At 32.5% G+C, this 15,958-nt stretch overlaps 1 protein-coding gene across 1 annotated transcript in view; it reads right to left on the bottom strand.

Annotated features, from left to right (window-relative positions):
* Nucleotides 1–500: 500 nt before the first annotated feature.
* The window catches only part of Pgap1 (post-GPI attachment to proteins inositol deacylase 1), a 67,899-nt gene continuing 52,441 nt past the window's right edge, over nucleotides 501–15,958 (bottom strand). The window contains exons 20-27 of the mRNA XM_076866160.2: nucleotides 13,170–13,263; nucleotides 8,669–8,759; nucleotides 7,399–7,596; nucleotides 5,650–5,785; nucleotides 4,362–4,412; nucleotides 3,692–3,879; nucleotides 2,217–2,321; nucleotides 501–639 (exon numbers count right to left, since the gene is read on the bottom strand). Of these exons, the coding sequence (XP_076722275.1) occupies nucleotides 501–639; nucleotides 2,217–2,321; nucleotides 3,692–3,879; nucleotides 4,362–4,412; nucleotides 5,650–5,785; nucleotides 7,399–7,596; nucleotides 8,669–8,759; nucleotides 13,170–13,263 (1,002 nt within the window). The remainder of the gene's footprint in view (nucleotides 640–2,216; nucleotides 2,322–3,691; nucleotides 3,880–4,361; nucleotides 4,413–5,649; nucleotides 5,786–7,398; nucleotides 7,597–8,668; nucleotides 8,760–13,169; nucleotides 13,264–15,958) is intronic.

Raw genomic sequence — 15,958 nt, 5'->3', positions numbered from 1 at the left:
CAGTCTTTTTTTCTTTCATTTTTTTTTTTTTTGGTCAAATTTTTAGGACTTCTTTTTCAATATGTAAGATTACATATTGAAAATAGAAAACAGATAGCAAATATAAAACAACCTACAGAAGAAAGCTTGATGAAACAAGCAGAATGTTTGATGTGAGACTACAAACAATGTTGTATCTACTGAGGCTCTAGAAAAAGATCCTTGGTATGGCTGATGAAGTAGTCTAGGTGATATGCACAGGAGTCCTCAAAGCCAGGGGCCATCATATTTCTCCACTAATTTTGCAAAATGACTAATACCTAGATGCCACACCACAAAACAAAACCATGCTTCATCTGTTTTCCTCAAGCATTACAAAACTAATTTCCTATTTTCAATACTGTAAAAATAGACTTGTCTTCTCCAAAGGATCTTGCTGTCCATGTTGGTGGATCTGTATGTTCACTCTTATTACTGGCCCTAAAGGCATAAATCGTCTTTATCATGATGTAAGTCCAGTCTTACATAAAGTTGCATAATGCATGGAGTAAGAGAGGTATGAAGACAAAGCATGGAACCCTGTATAAGTGTGCTGACCCAAAAGCAATCACACCAACAGCCAGAGGAAGTGGAAATTGTGAGGCAGTCTTCAACAGTTTACTGTAAAGAGAGAAATATACATTGTTATGTAAACTGCAATGTGAGCTAAAACAGAATATGTCAATCTTTTATAGTTTTGGGAAAGATAAGTATTCTAAGTGATTGTAAATGAAATAATTTTTAATGTAATAAATTTACCTGTCCATGATTTTTTTTAATATTTATTTTTTAGTTATACTTGGGCACAGTACCTTTATTTATTTATATATTTTAATGTGGTGCTGAGGATTGAACGCAGGGCCTCATACATAGTAGGTGAGTGCTCTACTGCTGAGCCACAATCCCAGCCCTGTCCATGATTTTTTAAAAAGAGAAATATGAGCTATATTTTGACCAGAAAAGGGGAAAACATTTCTATTCAGAAAACAGCCAGTTTGGTTTAGTGTTTTAAATTTTAACAACAGAAAAATATTAGATGGACTGTTACTCAGCAATACTACTTCTAAAAATTTATCCTAGCAAAAATAATGCTATTCACTAAGATATAGCTACAGAAATGTTTATTTTAATCTTAGTTATGGTAACAACAAAACAAGCAAACTCAGAAGGAATTTTTCTTTACTTATTGATTTTTACTGGGGCTTAAACCCGGGGGCACTTTACCAGTGAGCTATATCTCTTGTCCTATTCATTTTTTATTTTTATTTTTTAAAGAGAGAGTGAGAGAGAGAGGGAAGAGAGAGAGAGAGAGAACATTTTTAATATTTATTTTTTAGTTTTCGGCGGACACAACATCTTTGTTTGTATGTGGTGCTGAGAATCGAACCCGGGCCGCACGCATGCCAGGTGAGCGCGCTACCGCTTGAGCCACATCCCCAGCCATCATTTTTTATTTTGAGATAGGGTCTCACAAAGTTGCTGAGGCTAGCCTTGAACTTGCAGTTCTCCTGCCTCAGCCTCCTGAGTCACTGGTGTGTGCCACTGTACCCAGCAGGAACCTTCTTTAATTCCCAAAATGAAAGAACCATGTAAGTTAAGACATAAATGTTTTAAAGACAATACTACTCCCAGGAAAGACTATCACCTTTTTATTCTGAAAACAAAGTGCAGATAAGAAGGGTTAAAAAGCTTGCTAAGGACATAAAGATACTGAATGGCAGAGCTAATATATGAGCCCCAGGTTGGCTTGATTCCAGAATATTTGCATATATCTTCCAGAATCAACTGAAAAGGCTCCCAGAGCAAACAACCAGTGAATGAAAAGCCAAATACTATTATGGAGAATTTAATCATATACAAAAGAAGTCTAATGGCACAATGAAGCCTCATGCACCTGTTAGCCAACTTCAAAAATCATGGCCAATCTGAACTTCCACTCTTCCTGTACTTTTTAGAAGTAAGTCTTAGATATCTTTTAAGGGTTAACTTTTTAAAGAAAATAACCCATATTATTACATCCTAACAAGTAAAACTTATAATTAAAATAAGTATAGCATACTTACATAAAAACCCATAATACTGTTACTTTTAGGAATAATTAAATTAACTACAAATAAATAATATGCTTCAGAAATAAAAATGAAGTGTGAAAAAGGTCAGGAAAAGATGTAAGAAAAAGAAAAATTAATGTATCATACCTTGATTTTATTGAAACTGTGTAAGTATTTCCAAGAACTGCCATAGTTGGAATAAGGATAAATGCCAAAGGTTTACATGGATCAGGATTAAGTTTAAAATAGTACCTATAATAAAAGAAAAGAAAAACCCTATAAGTCAACAAAACAGAACTGTTTGCTTTAAAAATTAATCAATCAATTAATTAGGTACTAGAGATTGAACCCAGGGGTTCTTTATCACTGAGTTATAACCCAAGCCCTTCTTATTTATTTCTTCTTTGAGACATAGTCTCACTAAATTGCTGAGGCTGGCTTTGAGCTTACAATCCTCCTGCTTCAGGATACCAAGCTGCTGGGACTACAGTTATTTGCCACCACACCTGGCTTGATCTTTTTTTTTTTTTGTACCGAGATTGAACTCAGGGGCATTCAACCATGAGCCACATCCCCAGCCCTATTTTGTATTTTTATTTAGAGAAAGGGTCTCACTGAGTTGCTTATCATCTTGCTTTGTTGAGGCTGGATTTGAACTTGAGATCCTCCTGTCTCAGCCTCCCATGCTGCTAGGATTATAGGCGTACACCACCGTGTCTGGCTTAGCCTGATCATTTTAAATTACCAGAATCAATCAAATTCAATAATTTTCAAAACAGTCCAATAGCAACATGGATAAAAGAGAGCTCTAAACAGCTCCTGAAATCTTTAATATGTACTTCTTGCTCTAGATCATCCTTATAACCCAAGGTTTTATATAGAGAATTATGTTCAGATACTGCTAAAGAAATAAAAACACCCAAAATGAAAGACTTCCCTTTATAATCAGTTTATGTCTTAAAGGTAGTATATAGTTTTTAAAAGGCAAATTATTTAAAATACATTAAAGCTGCTCTATGACAGATAAAATAAATGTTTATATAAATTAGCTGTCCCTTATCTTTTTAAAATTCAAGGATCTCATCTCTTGTATATATTGACAGTAAGATGTCTGTGGCCTTTCAGAATCATAAGTATGTGCTCCTCAAATAATTGCAACTGCAAATCTGTGAACACAAATCTAGATCTTGACTAAAATGAGGGATAAAAAGATATTAACATCTGGTAATCTTTTATTTCATTTATTGAACTTATTTTAGTTCTACCAACTTTAAAAAAAATATTTTCAATACTTACATACTCTGAAAGCTTTATATTTATCATTTTTTATGTATAGGGGGCTTGACTAGTATTTGGATGAAATGGCCTTTTATTTAGAAATGTACCAATAAGTAAAAATACAAATTGCTCTTTTTTTGCAGATTTTTGAAGGAGGTAATATTCTAAAAGTTTATATTTTTATGGAACAGGAGAAAATATGAATGTACTGAAAATAAATTTCAGGTTCATAGCTTCTTGTTCTTAAGGAATTTTCATGGACCATCAGGAATATAAGCAAGTCTCTACTTGAAGATATTCTTTGTCTAAACCACAAAAATAATAATTACATAAATGAAACACACCTAAGATTTTTTAACCAATAAATTAAAGATGGCATGCTGAGTAATACGATCCATGTTAATAAGTTAATCACAGTACTGTGCATGCGAAGACTGTCTTCAGCATCACTGGCAGATAAACGAAGATGGTGTGCTGCAGAGTCTTTATGGTGATTGGATTTTTTTTCACTTCTTCTAGAGTGTTTGGGATTCTATAAAGCAATAAAGTAAAAACATCAAGACATTAAGTACACAAAAATAAATCAGAGATATTTATTTTATTTAGAATCATAACTACTAACCAGTTAAATATGTATATCATTCCATTACCAAACTGAAATTAGATATTTAAATGTTACCTAATTAAATGATTACAGTTATAAAACTTTTATTCTTTGACTTGCTATTTTCACTTCTGAGAATATAGCCTCTAGGTAATTGCTCAAAATAAAACTTAAAAGATAATATTTTATAACAATAACAAAAATGGCATAGGTACTAACAAAGGTCAAATTAAATTTAGAATAATTTCAATGTATTTTAATAATATTTTAAGTTCAGTTTTATTAAAGTTACTTAAAAATTCATAATACTTTCACACACTATCAAATTCTAACCTTTCTGAAAAATAAGCTTATATTTTCTCATGTTCTTTCATATTAAAGCTGTGTAGAGTTTTTAAAATACAACGTACCACGGGCTGGCTATTTTTAAAAGTTGTGAGGCTGGCTTGCAGATGAACAATCTAGGGGAAAAAAATAACTTTAATTTACTTGTTTTGCAAAAAAGTTATAGGAGTTTCTATTAAAACTGAGAAGCATTGTAATCTGAAATTTAAAAAATCTAAACAACTAAAAATTCATTTATACATTTAAAAACATTCTTTTAGGAAAGATAAAACAACACATACTTGCTACCATGGATTAAAAAACGGAAATATTTGAAAAAAAAAAAAAAACAATACAAACTTCCAGAGTATGTAGGGACCAGGATATGTTGCTACACCTTTTGCCTCCTGTGAACCTATGTTTGAATGATACCTTGCTATAGACATTTTATGTGTCTTATGGATAAAAAAATTTGATTATATTCAATATAAGAAGTTAAATACAAATAAAGAAGAAATACAAATCAATAATATACAGTGATGAAATATTTACAAGGACTTGAAAAATCTGTACATTTAATATATTTTAGTTCTTTAAGTATCTGAGAAAGTTCTGCTTTTGTGTCAGTTGTTGGAAATACCTAACTTAAAAAACTAAATGTTGTATTTATGAATTGAAGTAGGTTTAAATATTTTTTCAGATGCACATAAATTCCTTTGTAAAACTGAAAATAATCTATAATGAGCATATATTAGTGTTAAAAGCAGAGGAAAAGTATTTGTTAAAAAAAAAAAAAAGTAATTGTTATCCATGTCAAGTGTCCACACATGAATGTATAGGGTATACAGTTGTATAACCTCCTGAATTTTCCTGCAAAGTTGTCAGCCTTCTTGGAAGTGTTTTTTGCTTCTTCAGTAAAACTATCAGTCCATTATTTTATCATTATATTCTCATTTTCTGTAACATTTCTTAATATTTTATGTTGTCTCAGCATGATTAGTAACTTGATTTCCAACTAAATTTTTGCTTTCTCTCACCCATTTCAAAGAGAGGTACAAATAAAACCTTTCTGTTAATTTTTTTAAGTTATCATTTGCAAAAGTAAGAAGCAACAACCTAAAACAGATTATGTTTTCCTTTGTCTTTTTTTTTCCTAAGCAAAAACCTCAACTCAGATGAGTAATCTCAGTTATACAGTAACTGTATACCATTTACATAACCAAGATGTTTAGAAAATCTTTATTTAAATCTATTATATAACAGAGGGGTGTTATAATAGTAATTAAAATTTTCATTAACAAAGCCTACAAGGCATTCTACACACCTGCCTAACATAAAGCCAATCGTTCTGGCTTTACTACTGATTTGACCTACCTTAAATACATAGTAAAGATAAGAAAGAAGTATGGCAAGTGCTCCACAAGTTGTCCAACTAATTATGATCAAAACAACTGTCAAAAAAGGTAAGTCTGGTGATATCATCTTGATATCTTTAGGAAGTTCAGAGGGTCTGGAATAAGAAGAAAGTTTAAAATAATAGAGTAACAGATATTTATACAGTCACATATAAGAAGAAAACAATATACAGGTTGAGCATCCCTAACCCCAAATTGGAAATGCTTCAAAATTCAAAAGTTTTAGCATTAACATGTTACAACTGGCAATTCCACACCTGATCTCAGGTGATGGGTTACTGTTGAAATGCAGGTACACATAAAAAATATTGTATAAAATTATCTTCAGGCTATGTATATAAGGTATATAGGAAACATAAGTGAATTTTGTATTTGGACTTTGTTCCCATCCCTAAGATATCTCATTATGTACATGCAAATATTCCAAAAAAAAAAAAAAAAGTGAAATCTGAAACACCTGTGGTCCCAAGCATTTCAGAGGACTAATGAACCTGAAGTACTCTGCCAGCCTCTTCTACTTATTAGTATATAAGTGTCATGTGGTAAACATGTGGTAAACAGTATCAATAAAGGCATGTGGTCACATTAATTTAAGTTCCATAATATAGTGTGACAGCTCCTTTCCCATTTAGATACACGTAGCTAATACTTATGCTAATGAAGACAAAAATGTTGCCAAAAAAATTAATTATAAACCCTGTGCCATACATCTCCAATCTTGATATGAAGAACAATTTTCCATTTTTTAAAAGCCTTGAGACTACTCTGATGCTTGTTGGTGTTACTGTCAGACACCCCTGCCAAAAGCACCTCAGAAAGCAAAATAAGAAGTACCACACCATAACCCCCATCCTCCATGAGAGTAAATCAGATAACATGTATGATACGGAGGAGTGGCGATGGAAATTAGATTGGTGTTTTACTTCAGATTCTAACTGTGTGTTTGGGCTCTTAATACAACTCTAGGCTTGTTTTAACCTCCTTGGAGGTTTTATACATTTCATCTAATAGGATGCTAAATATATTGATTGGCGTCTCTTGCCCTCGGGTTTCATTATCAAATTGAGCATATAAAAAGCACTGCAGAGAAACAATCCCTTGTGAGGGATTTTCAACCATGAAATTTGTCAAGCGTTCTTGACTAACTCTTGGGCACTAAAGTCAATATCCAAGGTGGCATTTAATTTTTAATAAATAATAAGCTTTGATAAAGGCATAATTTGGAACACTAACTCATGCTTTTGCTAGTTATACATCTTTCCTTACAAAATAGTTTAGTGAATCTTGTAGGGAGCCCCTCTAGAAATACATGCCCTTAAGTCCTGAGCAAGAGATACTGAATAATTATTGTACCCCTCAATAACTTGGGCTTTACCTCCACTCAGATAATGAGGCCTGACTCCAGGAGTAGGCGTCACCTGGTGGGTTTGAGTTATACTCACCTGTTCCTTTGTAATCCTACCCCTTGCCTCATTTGAATGGCTTCTCCCCAATAAAACTGGTTCGAGGTGTGCTCTTTCTCTTTCTTGCCTGCCTTGCCTCCATTGTGGGAGCTGGGTCAGAACCCAAAGAAAAAGGTATTTCTCTGTCTCTGTGTGATTATTTCGTGCCAGCCCAGTTCACCTGGAGTGACCCCGACTGGTTTAGTTGTGTGTCACGGCAGAATCTGATTAAAAGAAGTAGGAAAGCTTTGAGTCATTCATTTTACCTTTTCAAAGTTAGCCATAATGAGGAAAGGAGTCTCACAGATGCAGAAGACAGTAGGCCACTCCAGTAGGCAGTACATGTTCCAAATAGAAAGAGAATCAAGGATACAAGGGGGAAACACATACTCTGACTAGTTAAAACAATGGCATCTAATTCTGGTAACAATAATAAGTCCCATAATTCCTTAAACCATTTATACCTGTGGACAAAAGAAAACAAAATGAAAGCAAAACAATGAATAAACACTCCCAATAACTAATATTCCAGGATTTCATATTTGAGGTGTTTGACCATTCACTAGAGTCTTTAATGTTCCATGATTCTCAATTTATAAATTTATCCTGAAAAATAAATTGGAAGTCTCTGAATGAAAAAAGTCATTTATCTCCCAAGAAAATCTACCTATCAGAAACTATCTGAGTACTGACTCTCAACACAGCTTTACTGCGCTCTTGATTTCTCTATGAAGCAATGCATTCTTATTCATGTTTTCTTTTTTTTTAAGAAGCCAACAACTAGTTGGCTAAGTACCTGTAGTTTTTGGCGGACACAACATCTTTGTTTGTATGTGGTGCTGAGGATGGAACCCGGGCTGCACGCATGCCAGGCGAGCGTGCTACCGCTTAAGCCACATCCCCAGCTCTAAGTACCAGTTCTTAAACAAAAATATAAAATATAAATAAATTAAGAATGGACTGTCCACTACAATTAAGAGTTATAAAATATAGTTTCTTATAGTTTCTATAAGAACAGAAAATGATCAGAGGCACTATTTTATCAATATTCTATAATAGTTTGTCAGTCTGGGATACTCAAATATCATAGACCATATGTATTCATTTGCAAACCTTAAAGTAATGTTTTATTTACTGTCTAAGTTAAAACTGATGAAGTTCAATAATTATTTTTGGAATGACTATACTACTGAAATAAATGTAAATATGTTGATTAAGCCTTTTTCCTAAAAGAAAAATTCCATCCAATGAAACAAGTGAACTGCCAAATTTGTATGAACATTTACACTGCATTATATATCAAACATTTTTAAAACATACATTTTTTATAACTTCATTTATTTATTTTAATATTTATTTTTTAGTTTTAGATGGACACAATATCTTTATTTTATTTCTATATGGTGCTGAGAATTTAACCCAGTGCTTCATGCTAGGTGAGCTCTCTACCACTGAGTCACAACCCCAGCACCTCAAACATATTTTTATATAAAATAAAATTAAAATCATTATCACAGATAATAAAATAAAACTTACCCCAAAAGAAACTTAATCATAATTACGAAAGGATCAACTTTATATGGTTTGGCTTCTTTATCCAATATGGTAGCATATTCTAAGCAATAACCTGGTGATTTAAAAAAAATTACTTGCAACACAGAATTCACAGTAATTAAGTATGAAATATATTTTGCGTTGTCAAGAGCAAGATGTTTTATGTCAGAAAAGCAAGGGACTTTGCTACCACCAGAGAAGAAACACTAAAAATTATTTTTAATTCAATGGTTCTTAGAAAATAGTAATTTGTGAAATAAATTTAGGAAGTCAAAGACACAGTTTCATCTCTTCACAATTCAATGATTCTTTTAGTATATTCAATATTGTGCAAGTACTTCACTTCTTTTTTATTAATGAATAATACTCCACTGTATGGACATGATTTTTTATTAATATTCATTTAAATTATTTCTATGTTTTAGCTAATAGGAATAAATACTCTATGAACATTTGTATACAAGTGTTTATATGAATGTATGCTTTCATTTCTCTCAGTTCTATTCTAGGAATGGAGATGCTGAGTCATAAATAACTCTGTTAACTATTTGAGGAATTGTCAGATTGTTTTCCAAAGAAGCTATTCCATTTTATATTCCTCCCAGAAGTACATGAGGGTTCCAATTTTCTCCATAACCTTGTTAACATTTGGTATTATCTTTCTTACTATAGTCGTTCTAGCTAGTGATTTTCTTTCTTTTTTTTTTTTTTTTCTGTGCTGTGGATTAAACCCAGTTTCATGCATGCTAGGCAAATGCCCTATCACTGAGCTATACTCCCAGTCCAGGAGGTAAATTTGGATATGCACTCTTGGTATAGAACTACCTCTTTAATTGGTTTAAAACATATTCCCATACTTAAATATTCTAAAGTAAAAAAATATATATCTCTGGAGTTTCTGGGCAATCTATTTGTGAATTTCGTATGTTTAGGAATCAAGTATCTAGTCTGCTGAAATTAAGAAGTATGAGGCCTCCCCTTCAGACTTTCAAAACCTTATGGACAGGCTGGATATGTAACTCAATGCTAGCCTAACAAGTGTGAGGTCCTGGGTTTGATCCCCTACATTAGGGGTAGGGGGACCAAAACCAAATAGGTCAGTTTTTTTTTTTTTTTTTTTTTTTTTTTTTGTAGTTGTAGATGGACACAGTGCCTTTATTTTACTTGTTTATTTTTATGTGGTACTGAGGATCGAACCCAGTGCCTCACACATGTTAAGCAAGCACTCTGCCATTGAGCTACAGCCCCAGCCCCCAAACAGGACAGATTTTATATTCAAGTCTGGTTGATGTCATATCACCAGAATAATATCCCCCACACTCTCCTTTTCCTTTCTGATACTAAGGATCAAACCCAGAAGTGATCTACCACTAACCTGCAGCCCCAGTCCTTTTTGAGATAAGGCCTTGCTATTTCTGAAGCTGGTCTCAAACTTGTGATCCTTCTGCCTCACTCCCCACCCTTATTACTGGGATTACAGGTATTCCTGGAATATAGTTTAACTCAGGTATAAATGAGCATGGACTGCAAACCCGAAGTTATATGAAAATAACGAAAGGCATTAAGTAGCTGTAGGATTTCGGGAGATGGATATGGAGTAGGTGATTTATGGACTACTTTTACATATTTTGGTCCCATTATTTTCTCCTGCTTCTATTACTGTCCAAGCCCAAGAAAACAAAGATTAAGCTCTCAGGAAACTGTTCTAATTATTATATTCTGAGGATGGTTTTATCCATTTATCCTACATCTGCCTCTCCAGATCCATTCACTTTGCTGTTGACTCTGGGAGGCTTACTTTCATGCACAGGCTTCTAGATAGTTAAATTTAGTGAATGAAAGGTTCTAGTAGATAAGAGAGCAGGAAAAAATGGTGTTAGAGAATGTATTTCCCTACCTTTCCCCCTGCTGAGACACAGGCTGACAGTATTAAGCAAAACTGGATATCCATATGTAGAAGAATGAAGCTAGATTCCTATTTTTCAACTTGCACAAAAGTCAACTCAAAATGGAAAAAAATCTAGGAATTAGATTAAAAAAAAAAAAAACTCTGCAACTTCTAGAAAAAAATACAGCATCAATGCTCTAACATAGGACAGACAACAACAGGACTTCCAAAGCACAGGAAATAATTACAAGAATAAATGGGATTTCATCAAATTAAAAAGCTTGTGCATAGTAAAGGAAACAAGAGCATAATGAGAGTCTCCAAAATGGGGGAAATTCTTTGCCAGCCACTCTTCAACTGAGATTAATATTGGGGATATATAAAGAACTCAAAAAACTTACCACCAAAAAAACAACTCAATGAACGGCACATGAACAGACACTTGTCAAAAGGACTACAAAGGGCCACTAAATATATTAAAAAGTGTTCAACATCTTTAGCAATCAGGAAACGCAAATCAAACTATACTGAGCCAGGCACAGTGGCGCACATCTGTAATCCCAGCAGCTTGGGAGACTCAGGCAGGAGGATCACAAGTTCAAAAGCCAGCCTCAGCAACTTAGCAAGGCCCTAAGCAACTAAGTGAGACTGTGTCTCTAAATAAAACACAAAAAAAGGGTTGGAGGTGTGACTCAGTGCCCAAGTTTAGTCCCTGATACCAAACAAACAAACAAGCAAGAAAAAAATTACACTGAGATTTCATCTCACTCCAAGTGGAATGGCAATAATCAATAAAACAAATAGTAATAAATGCCAGTGAGGGTGTTGGGAAAAAGGAACACTTACATACTGTTGGTGGGATTGTAAACTAGCCACTATGGAAATCAATATGGAGGTTTCTCAAAAGATTAGGAATGGAACTACCATATGACTCAACTACATCACTCTTCAGTATTTATCCAAAAAAATTAAAATCAGAATATTATAGTGATACATACATTTTAAAGCCATGCAATTCACAATAGTTAAGTTATGGAATCAGCTTAGGTGTTGTCAACAAATGAATACATAAAGAAATGTGGTACATATATACAGTACAGTTTTATTCAGCCATAGAGAAAAATAAGATTAATGAGATTATGTCATTTGCAGGAAAATTTATGGCACTTGAGAGCATTATGTTAAGCAAAATAAACCAGACTCAAAAAGTGGAGGGTCATTTTTTTTCTCTAACACATAGAAGATAGGAAAAAAAAAAAGGAAAAAATGGGAGGTGGTTCATGAAAATAAAAGGAAGATCAAAAGATTAGAGGAAGGAGACAAGGGGAGGGAGAAGGGAAGGAAAAAGGGAGGTGTTGGGGAATAAAGTTGACCAAATTATGTTAAGTTCACATACAAGTATATCAAGATGAATCCTATTACATTTAATTATAGTGAACCAATAAAAAATTAATTATAAAAAAGTACATAAAACTGAAATATTCCTGTAGCAAGAACAGCAACAAGTAGAGGCATGGGAATAGAATTTAAATGTTATCAAGCCTACAGCTCTAATTACCTATTTATTTATTTATTTATTTATTTATTTATTTATTTAGTACTGCAGATTGAATTCAGGGGTGCTCTACTACTGCACTACAACCCCAGCCTTTTTATTTTGAGACAGGGTCTTACTAAATTGCTGACGCTAGTCTTGAACTTGTGATCCTCCTACCTCAGCCTCCAGAGTCACTGGGATTACAAGAGGTGCCACCATGCCCAACTTAATTATCAATTTATAAAAAATAGAGCAGTTAGAAAATAATGTTCAACTACACCTAGGGGTGTAATCAGCAAAATTCAAACTGTGAGAGACATAAACGCACAAAGGCGGTTGTGTTTAATAAATTATGAGGCAAAAATTAAAAAAACATAGAGGACAGAACTTTTAGCTTAAGAAATTTAATGATCAAATTTGGTGACAAATGGTAATGTGTGAATCTTATTTGGAAACTGTTTATATTTTTTTAAACAAATAATTTCATAATATTAGAGCATTAAGAATTTTACATGTATTATGATTATTTTTTTCTTTTTTAATACATAAATACTGAAAAATATTACATTAAGATTATTCTTCAAATTCACATATTTTAAAAACCAGTTAAATGTTCAGACTCAAGTTTATTTTTTCCATTAACAAAGGATACTGTTACATAGATCAAATTTAAAAAAAAAAAAAAAAAAAAGGCAGACCAGTAGAATAGAAGAAGAGGATCAGGGGAGAGAGGGGATGGAAAGGAGAGGTATTAGAGAATGAAATTGATCAAATTCTACTATTTTATTGTGTGCATGTATGAACGTGTTATAACAAATCCCACTGTTATGTATAATTATAATGCACCAATAAAAAGGAAAAAAATATACTAATAAAAAAGTGATAGGCTAAGAGAATATAGTAAACTGCAGGTCTCAGGACTAGAAACTGGAGGTTTCTAGACTAGTTGCCCCAAACTAGTTTGGGTTTGGTGGTCAGTAGAAGAAAAGTAAAACAATAAAATAAAATCATACACTATTCATAACAAAAACAACTTTAAAAATTATAAACATTTTTACCTGTTGAGAAAAGAGAGTATAACTGTCCTCCATAAGCAAGAAGGATACTAGATATAACATAAGCAGGAAGAGCTCCACCATGAAATCTAACTACCTAGAAAACAGATAAATCAATGGGCAATTTCTAAATATTCATGTTAATGAAATAAATGTACTTTAACACAAAATAAAAAAATTTTAAACACACACAAAAATTTATTGTTTATACTTCTCCTGACACAGCTACAAAGGTATTTCCAGTAACAAGTATCAAAAACTCTAAGTGAAATAAATGCTAATAACATATAGCATAGTATAAACATCTGATTTTTTTCAAAGGCATAATTGAATAGCATTTGCTAAAATTTTTCCTTCAAAGCATGTTTATCCAGTATTTAATATGTTCCGGCAAGACACTAAATACCTTATATACATTATCTCATATCTTCCTCCCCAAAACGCTTTCAAGTAGTTCTTTTTCCTATTTTATAGGTGAAGATATCTAGGAATGAGGGGCCCAAGTACTTCCCACAATTGCAAATGTCATGGGCAAGTTACTTCCCCCTTCTTCTCTATGTGCTTATCAGTAAAATAGGAAAAAATAATAGTACTTATAGGTGGTTATGAAGATTAAACATACTCATTTTGTAAAGCATTCAAAATATTAACTTACACAGTAACTATAAGATAATATTAGTTATAATTATGAACTCTTAATGCCCTTCAGTATCTTGGAAATTCAGTAAAACTGTAATTTAGACTCAGAGCCTAAGTTCATAACCATTATGTGACAGTGCCTCAAGTCAGTTGATCTAATCTGCAGAAAACATATCCATAATAAAAACAAAATATTGTTCTTTTTTAATATTAAATTTTTAAAGAAAAATCAGCATGGACTTAATCCATAGAATCTTTTTAGAATACATATCAACTCCCTTGGTAATTTGATGAACTAAATCTATGAAAGTACAAGATTACCTAAAATGCTGCATAAAATTTCAGGAAGTTCAGAGTCTCCCTCCCTTAAGTTTCTCCATGGACTTCCAGGTTGAAAGAGACTAGAAAAATTTTAAAAAAACTTATATCTCACACTCACGATTTATAGTTTATAAGCTTCAAGTGGCAGGAAAGGAAAGTTGAAAAAAAAGGGGAAAAGGCCATTTTCTACCTATTACTAAATGAAACTCACTGCCTGCTAATGGTACACTAGGAAATACATAGCATAATTAAGTTATCAAGATTAATGTTAAACAGCCTAGCAGACTTATGAGTCAGACCTCTGGATTTACACTCCAGCTTTGCTCTCACTATTTTTGTATTATTGGGCAAGTTACTTTGCCTTCTCTCTCCAGGGCTTCATCAGTAAAATGAGATAAACAGCGTTTATCTCATAGAGGTGTAAGGCTTCAAAGTGTTTGCATCTGTTTAAAACACCTGGAATAGTAGTTGGCATATGGTTGAGGGACTGAAAATATTAGTTATTATTATTAATCATTAACATCCTTAACTGTCCTTAGAATTCTGGAACAGATCTTGCACAGAGTATTATATGTTAATATTTATATATTAAACATAAAATTTCTCTTACTGACAAAGGGACATTGTTATAAGTATTTATTTTCTTGGGCTTTGGATACAACTGTGTATATAAGGTATGACTAAATCAACAACCACAAACTGGCCTCCATGGGCTATAATCAAACTGTAAGACTTGCTTAATTTGGCTTAGTATCTAGCACAATATTTCTTTAAAATTTGAATTAGATAACAACACTGAAAAAAATTTAAAGATTTCACCTAAAAAAATTCCAAATTTCAGTTTCTCTTAACATCTAAATATTGAAATGATTTACTAGAATTTATGAAATTTACTCAGGAAAGTAACTTTCAATTTACTTTTTTGTCCTCTTTTTTCCTAAAACTAGATTAAAGAACATGAACATATTTTCCTCTTTTTCTAGAAAGAAACAATTTTGTGAAAAATTATTTAAAGGCTAAATATTCTCTTAAGTGGTTTCTCTTTACTCCTGATTCTCTTAAGTGGTTTCTCTTTACTCCTTTTGCTCAGTTTCCTGTGACTATATCAGCAACATTGTTTTTAAATAACATGCATTGTTTTAAAAAAATGAGTAAGACATATTAGACAACTTAAATTTGTTCTTTTACCACCCACAAACTGAAATCTTAAACAAGCAATAAAGAAAAACAGGCTATATTTTTCAATAATTTTAGGATTCGATTGCCATTCTTTGACACTTTTAAAGTACCCTCCTCTGATCTTGTAACACCAGTGCTTCCTTGCTCTTTAGAAAGATTTCCACATCTAAACAAAAATATTAGTCTGTCTTTTTTGGTATACAATTACGCTTAGTTGCAGCATACCAAGCTAACTTGACTTTTCATGTCACTAATTTGGATTATGGGCCACAGAGATAATAAGGATAAGAGAGCATGTAATATCTTCACCATAAACCACTTTGTACAATAACATGACTTTTGGACATGCTAAAAAAAATAATAGCATGAACTCATCTCCTCTATCACAAGCAAAATTTTTCTTTTAAAAAAATATTTATTTTTTAGTTGTAGATGGACACAATACCTTTATTTTACTTACTTATTTTTATATGGTGCTGAGGATTGAACCCAGGGCCTCACTGAACCACAACCTCAGCCCTGCAAAATTTTTCTTAATGCCTTTTAACTTTTTAGAATATCAACTACCCATGATGCTATTTTCCAACTTATACTAACATTTGATGTTCCCTTTATAATTTAGCACACAATTTTTTTATATAATTTCTCAGAAT

The sequence above is a fragment of the Callospermophilus lateralis genome, chromosome 9 (assembly GCF_048772815.1).
Source record: "Callospermophilus lateralis isolate mCalLat2 chromosome 9, mCalLat2.hap1, whole genome shotgun sequence".
NCBI lineage: Eukaryota > Metazoa > Chordata > Mammalia > Rodentia > Sciuridae > Callospermophilus > Callospermophilus lateralis.
Note: the sequence above shows the minus strand (reverse complement) of the source record. Positions and strands in the feature narration are given on the sequence as shown.